This window comes from Hypanus sabinus, unplaced genomic scaffold (genome assembly GCF_030144855.1).
Source record: "Hypanus sabinus isolate sHypSab1 unplaced genomic scaffold, sHypSab1.hap1 scaffold_1654, whole genome shotgun sequence".
Lineage (NCBI taxonomy): Eukaryota > Metazoa > Chordata > Chondrichthyes > Myliobatiformes > Dasyatidae > Hypanus > Hypanus sabinus.
The window spans coordinates 61,856-69,325 of NW_026779736.1; the positions used below are offsets into that span (position 1 = coordinate 61,856).

General features: G+C 41.9%; 1 protein-coding gene across 1 annotated transcript; it reads right to left on the reverse strand.

The window, feature by feature from the left end:
• Positions 1–3,683: 3,683 nt before the first annotated feature.
• On the reverse strand, positions 3,684–6,865 carry LOC132387241 (gastrula zinc finger protein XlCGF26.1-like). The gene has a single exon (XM_059959601.1). It carries the CDS (start codon positions 6,419–6,421, stop codon positions 4,544–4,546), a length of 1,878 nt encoding a protein of 625 aa, XP_059815584.1. The 5' UTR covers positions 6,422–6,865; the 3' UTR covers positions 3,684–4,543.
• Positions 6,866–7,470: the final 605 nt, after the last annotated feature.

Sequence of the window (7,470 nt, forward strand, 5' to 3'; positions counted from 1 at the left end):
GTCAAACATACACTACGAATTTGGTTTCAATTTCGCAAATTCTTTAATCTGAAAAACTTTGTTCTGGACAGCCCTATTTTATGTAATTTTTTTTTCAAACCTTCACTGACAGATCAAGCTTTTAGCATATGGAAAAGGAAAGGTATAAAATGTTTTCGTGATCTTTTTTTTAAGGTACTTTGATGTCTTTTGATCAACTTTCCAACAAATTTGAATTACCTAAATCGAATTTTTTTAGATACTTACAAATTAGAAATTTCTTACATAAAATTCTTCCATCTTTTCCTAATTCAACTCCATCGGATTTTTCAGATTTGATTTTTACTGTTAATCCTTGACAGAAGGGATTAGTAGCTTTTATTTATAACATGATTATGAAGATACAGCCAGAAATATCGGATAGAATTAAACAAGAATGGGAAAAAGAACTTCGATGTAATATATCAACAGATAAATGGGAAAAAAATTTACAAATGGTTAATTCCTCTTCTATTTGTGCTAAACATGTTTTAATACAATTTAAAATTGTACATAGAGCTTATATGTCTAAAGATAAGCTTGCCCGATTTTACTCGCATATCAACCCTCAATGTGACAGATGTCACTTAGAAGTGGCTTCATTGACCCACAAGTTTTGGGCATGTCCCACTTTACATGACTATTGGAAGGACATCTTTGATGTCATTTCCTCAGTGTGGAATATCGATTTACAACCCCATTTTATTACTGCAATTTTCGGTATACCAAATGAAGATGGCAATCAGCTTTCCCCTTCAATCAGACGAATGATTGCCTTTGTAACATTAATTGCCAGAAGGTCTATATTACAAAACTGGAAAGAAGTAAATCCTCCTACTACATCTCAGTGGTTCTCCCAAACTATTTCCTATCTGAGTTTGGAAAAAATTAGAAGCACTATTTTTGATTCTTCAATTAAATTTGAAGAAACCTGGGGACCATTTATTCGACACTTTCATATGAATTAATTTGGCCTATTTCAGATCCTTTTCTCTACTTATCCTTGTTCAGGTATGGAGTTCCGGAGTTTTTTTCTTGACACTATCATATATTTATAAACTGTTATTTATTGCCCATGTTAGTTTAGTTTAGTATTTTTTTTCAATATATATTTTCTTCTATATATTTTCAATTTCTTTTTTCTTTTTTGATGATTATTTTTGTTTTTTTCTTCATATATATTTATATAGACTTGATTGATTTATGTACCTTTTGTTGATTGATGTTTAATAGGATTATTATTATCCTATTACTAATGTAATTTCAAGTTTATTGAATTTGTAATCTATTCATTATCATGTGTTTTTTTTTATATATGTGAAATTTAATAAAAAGATTGAAAAAGAAAGAAAGAAAGAAAAGCAGGTGGCCTCCACTTCCTCATTGACGCTCCATCCTTGAGATAATACCCTACTGGCACTTTCTTAATCTCATCATCTGAGAAAATTGTTTCTTTTAAAGCTTCAATCTCAGGGTCTCGGTTCTGTTCTGCTATAAACTCCTTCCGACACAGGGATAAATCTTTCTCATCAGACTTACGACCTGAATCCTGTTGAAACAATGAAGGCAGAAATTCCCTGACATCATAACCTGAATCCCGATGTTGGCTATCATGGGTATCAGAATCATGCTGCACAGAACCGTCTGCATCAGCAGACTTTTTAGCCATACTTCGAGTTACTGCGCAGGAAGGATAAATGTTAAAATCCATCTGTGGGTCGTCAGTGGTTGTCTTAGTTGTCAATAGCACTGCAGGAACAATTTTAGGTCATTCCCTAACAGCAAACTAACATCTTCCAATGGTAAAATGGAGTATAATCCGATTTTAACAGGTCCCAAAACCAACCCTGACAGTAAAGTTACCTTGTACAACGGCACAATGCCTTTAATAAGATTTACCTCACCAGTGTTAAATCTCATCACCAAACTTTAGAATGCTGTCTAATATAAGTGACTGAGAATCGCCAGTAACTTGAAGAATTTTCACTGGTTCTTGGGTTCACCCTTCCTTTACTAATACAAACCCATTTGACATAAAATGATCAAAAGCCTTCTTAATTCGGTCAGAACTCTCAGTCCATAACTGAGCCTCAACAGAATGTTCAGAACCCTGTGGGTTGATAGGTGCTTCAACAGACAGATCACAGGTATTCGGGACTGACACCTTTTCCTTTTTCTTCTTCAGGACAGAACAATTAGCCATCATATGACCAGCTTTCTTACAATAGTAACAAGCAAGACCAGAATATTTCTCTTTCAACTGCTTCCCTTCATCCTTACACTTGTCACTAGTCCCAGCTATAATTTCGCGTTTACCCTGGTGATCCCTGCTACTCTTTTGGAAGCTCTTATTCTGGGTAAACTTAAACTTATGAGTTAAAGCAAACTCATCTGCTAATCTAGCAGACTCCTGCAAAGTGGCAGCATTCTTTTCATCTAAATATGTTTTTGTGTCATCAGGGACACACTTTTTGAATTCTTCAATTAAAACTAACTCTTTCAAGCTATTAAAATCATCATATATTTATCATCATCATATATATCATCATATATGTGCACCAGCGATCAAAACACACAGACTTCTCATAAGCAAATTACATATGTCCGGTTCACAGATTTCCACAAATTTCTAAACTTTTGCCTGTATGATTCTGGGACCAACTCATAAGCTTTGAGCACAGCCTGTTTCACTATGTCATAATCAGCTGCTTCATCAACTGTCAAAGCAGAATAGGCTTGCTAAGCCTCCCCCTTGTAAGAGAACCAACCCTCTTTTGGCCACTTTAAATTCTAAGCAACCTTCTCAAAATGCTGTAAGTATTTATCAACCTCTGTCTCATCAAATGGAGGTACCAATTTAATTTCCTGACTGGCCTCAAACTCATCACCAGAGTCTAACGCTAGACCCCTTTGCTGCAACCACTGTATCTTTTCCAGCTCGAATAGCCTCTGTCCTTCTGCTTCCTCCCTCTGTTTTTCTGCCTCCTCTCTGACTTTCTGCCTCGATAGCCTCAAACTGCCTCTGCCTTTCCGCAGCCTCCATCTTTAATTTTTCTCACTCGTACTGGAGCTCAAGCTCACTAGATTTACTTTCAGGAAACACCTCCAACTCCTCCACTTTAAACACACTGTCAGAAACATAATGTTCAGCTGTTATCCTCTGCAACTGTGCCCTCCTCATTGTCAATTTCAACATAACAAGTTTTAACCTTCTAACAAGACTCAACAACTCAATCCTTCTGGCATCCTCTAATGCCTCAGAGGTTGCCGCTTCCAAACAATAATCAGCATCCGCTGCTGATTTTCCACACACAAATAAATCAAAAGGGACTTCCCCAATGAAATCGATAATTAATGACGACGCCCCCATAGATGTTCATATCCCGGATGCAGGCCCCAATTTTGTTATGAATTGTAAAGCTTTTGAAACAAATCAGCACCAATAGACTACACCTGAAACAACACTCACACAAAATGCTGGTGGAACACAGCAGGCCAGGCAGCATCTATAAGGAGAAGCACTGTCGACGTTTCAAGCCAAGACCCTTCGTCAGGACTGCCTGAGACTGCCTGACGAAGGGTCTCGGCCTGAAACATTGACAGTGCTTCTCCTTATAGATGCTGCCTGGCCTGCTGTGTTCCACCAGCATTTTGTGTGTGTTTGAATTTCCAACATCTGCAGATTTCCTCGTGGAGACTACAGCAGGAATCTATTTTTGATGTTAAAACTACCTTTATTAGAATGTACTTATAATATAGTAACTTAAGCAAGATAAACAAAAGTTAACAGTGTTATGTTTATATATGTGTGTAAGTATAAATCCAAAACTACTGAGCATGGGGGAACCAAGGTCTGGAGTCTTGAGATGGTAAATTATGAAAGTTCAGTTCAGCCATGGAATAACTGATGAAAGAGATATTTGTAATCCAGGGTAAATGTAAAGGGAAGGCAATTATGTCGAATTCCACAGGTTGCATGGTGGTAAAACAAGAGAACAGTCACTGCAGATTTTATCTGTCATCCTTCCAAATCCACATACTAATTATCACCCAAAGTGACTTGCCACAAGGGGTATCGTCTTCAAATGAATTACCACACCACACACAGGCAAGGGTTAACACATCAGTGGTCTTCATAGGATACCCCAAATCAGATCCACTCATACGGATCAAACGACGTGACAACCACACATTTGTGTACGCTGAATCGATAATTAACCCACTTTTGTGGGCATAGGGAAATTCCAAACAGTGACCCTTGGCACCTATTTCCCTTGTATAGATCCTTCCATTTTTCCTCCTTCATCTCCTGACTCTGAGTGTCTGTGTCCTCAGCTAAAACTAAACAAGCTGGGAGTGATGTAAACAAGCTGCAAATCAGACTGATTCACCTTCTTAATCTCTCTCTCTTAAAATGACAGTCCACAGCAAACAAAACCTAGGGATTCATAACAACTGACTGGAGTGCCAGTAGTTGGGATGACTGAGTGAATCCTTGCCCACATTCTCAGCAGGTAAAAGGCTGCTAGCCAGGGTGAACTCGCTGATGTCTCTGTAGTGTGGAAGAGCGAGTGAATCTCTTCCCACATTCTGAGCAGGTGAATGGCCTCTCTCCAGTGTGAACTCGCTGATGTTCCAGTAATCTGGATGACTCAGTGAATCTCTTCCCACAGACGAAGCAGATGAACGGCTTCTCCCCAGTGTGAACTCGCTGATGTCTCTGTAGGCTGGATAAATGAGTGAATCTGCTCCCACAGTCTGAGCAGGTGAATGGCCTCTCTCCAGTGTGAACTCGCTGATGACTCTGTAGGTGGGATGACTGAGTGAATCTCTTCCCACATTCTGAGCAGGGGAACGGCATCTCCCCAGTGTGAACTCGCTGATGTTCCAGAAGGTGGGATGACAGAGTGAACCGTTTCCCACATTCTGTGCAATTGAACGGCTTCTCACCGGTGTGAACACGCTCATGTCTCAGTCGGGTGGAAGATTGAGTGAATCCCTTCCCACATTCTGAGCAGGTGAACGGCTTCTCCCTAGTGTGAACTCGCTGATGACTCTGTAGGTCGGATGACTGAGTAAATCCTTTCCCACATTCTGAACAGGTGAACGGCCTCTCCCCAGTGTGAACTCGCTGATGACTCTGTAGTTGGGATGACTGAGTAAATCTCTTCCCACATTCTGAACAGGTGAACGGCTTCTCCCCAGTGTGAACTCGCTGATGACTCTGTAGGCTGGATGGATCAGTGAATCTCTTCCCACAGACTGAGCAGGTGAATGGCTTCTCCCCAGTGTGAACACGCTGATGGCTCAATAGGTGGGATGACTCTGTGAATCTCTTCCCACAGACTGAACAGATGAACGGCTTCTCCCCAGTGTGAGCTCGCTGGTGTCGCTGTAGGGTGGATGAATGAGTGAATCTCTTCCCACAGACTGAGCAGATGAACGGCTTCTCCCCAGTGTGAACTCGCTTATGACTCTGTAGTTGGGATGACTGAGTAAATCTCTTCCCACATTCTGAACAGGTGAACGGCTTCTCCCCAGTGTGAACTCGATGATGACTCTGCAGGTTGGATGGATCAGTGAATCCCTTCCCACAGACTGAGCAGGTGAATGGCTTCTCCCCACTGTGAACTCGCTGATGACTCTGTAGGTGGGATAACTGAATGAATCCCTTTCCACATTCTGAGCAGATGTACGGCTTCTCCCCAGTGTGAACTCGCTGATGTCTCTGTAGGCTGGATAAATGAGTGAATCTGCTCCCACAGTCTGAGCAGGTGAATGGCCTCTCCCCAGTGTGAACTCGCAGATGACTCTGTACTTGGGATAACTGAGTAAAACTCTTCCCACATTCTGAACAGGTGTACGGCTTCTCCCCAGTGTGAAGTCGCTGATGACTCTGTAGGGTGGATGAATCAGTAAATCCTTTCCCACATTCTGAGCAGGTGAATGGCTTTTCCCCAGTGTGAACTCGACGATGTCTCAGTAGGCTGGATAACTCACGGAATCCTTTCCCACATTCTGAGCAGGTGAACGGCTTCTCCCCAGTGTGAACTCGCCGATGTCTCAGTAGGCTGGATAACTCACTGAATCCTTTCCCACATTCTGAGCAGGTGAACGGCTTCTCCCCAGTGTGAACTCGCTGATGTACCAGTAGGTTGGATAACTCACTGAATCCTTTCCCACATTCTGAGCAGGTGAATGGCTTCTCCCCAGTATGAACTCGCTGATGTCTCCGTAGGTTGGATGTCTGAGTGAATCCCTTCCCACAGACTGAACAGGTGAATGGCTTCTCTCCGGTGTGAACTCGCTGATGTCTCCGTAGGTTGGATGCCTGAGTGAATCCCTTCCCACAGACTGAACAGGTGAACGGCTTCTCCCCAGTGTGAACTTGCTGGTGAGCCATTAGGTCAAATGACTGAGTGAATCCTTTCCCAGAAATTCAACAGATGACCAGCCTCCGCCCGGTGTGGTGTGAACTGACTGGTGTGTCCACAGGCGGGAAGACCAACTGAATCCTTTTTCACACACAGAACAGGTGAATGGCCCTGCCCAGTGTGAACTTGCTGATGTACCTTCAGTTGAGATGACCGAATAAATCCCTCCCCACAGTCTGAGCAGGAAGGATGGTTGATTGAATATCCTTGCTCCACTTCTTAAATATCCAGACAGAGACAGCAAAACTGGCGGACTGTGTTTGAGATTCCCGGTGACAAATTCCTTCTCATTTTTATCCTGTGAAAAGATTTACAAAATCCATCAATGGATTTAGGACCACATTTCAGATGAGAATTCTTGAGTTGCCAAGGTTTGATCTGGTATCACACTGTTACAGTGATGTTCAACCCAAGTTGGACAGAGAAATCATCTCCTGACTGGGCAGAGTGCTGGAACCTGGAATGACCATCAATTCCCTGATACTCTTCCTGTCTCTATAACAATGGGGCATTTCTGCCGCCTCCAATCTGTGACCTGGCTCATTTTGACTCTCTCCGTTGGTATTATTCCCTGTTCCTGTTGAGCAGTATGGGTGCCTGGCCCCACAGTAACTGAAACAGTCTCACGCAAATTGTCTTTGTGGATGTGCACCTAGGATTTTCTTTTATGTATTATTAACTTAAACTGCCACAGTTTTAACACCATATAAAAAAAAAACTCGTGCTGAGATGAATGGTTGGTCCGCACAGCGGTTAAAAGGGGTTAGAGTGAATTTTTGTAATATTTCAGGTTCTTGTAGAAAATTACAACACAGAAACAGGTCCTTTGGGCCATCTAGTCTGTGCTGAACTATTTAAACTGCCACTCCCACACCCCTACCATCCAGGTACCTACATGAACCTCTTAAATGTTGAAATCGAGTTCGCATGCACCACTCGGGATGGCTGCTCATTCCAAACCTAGATGACCATCTGTGTGAAGAAGATTCCCCTCATGTTCCCCTCAACATTTCACCTT

Coding starts and splice junctions, on each gene's coding strand:
- LOC132387241 (XM_059959601.1), bottom strand. CDS start 6,421: ATGGCTCACCAGCAAGTTCACACTGGGGAGAAGCCGTTCACCTGTTCA.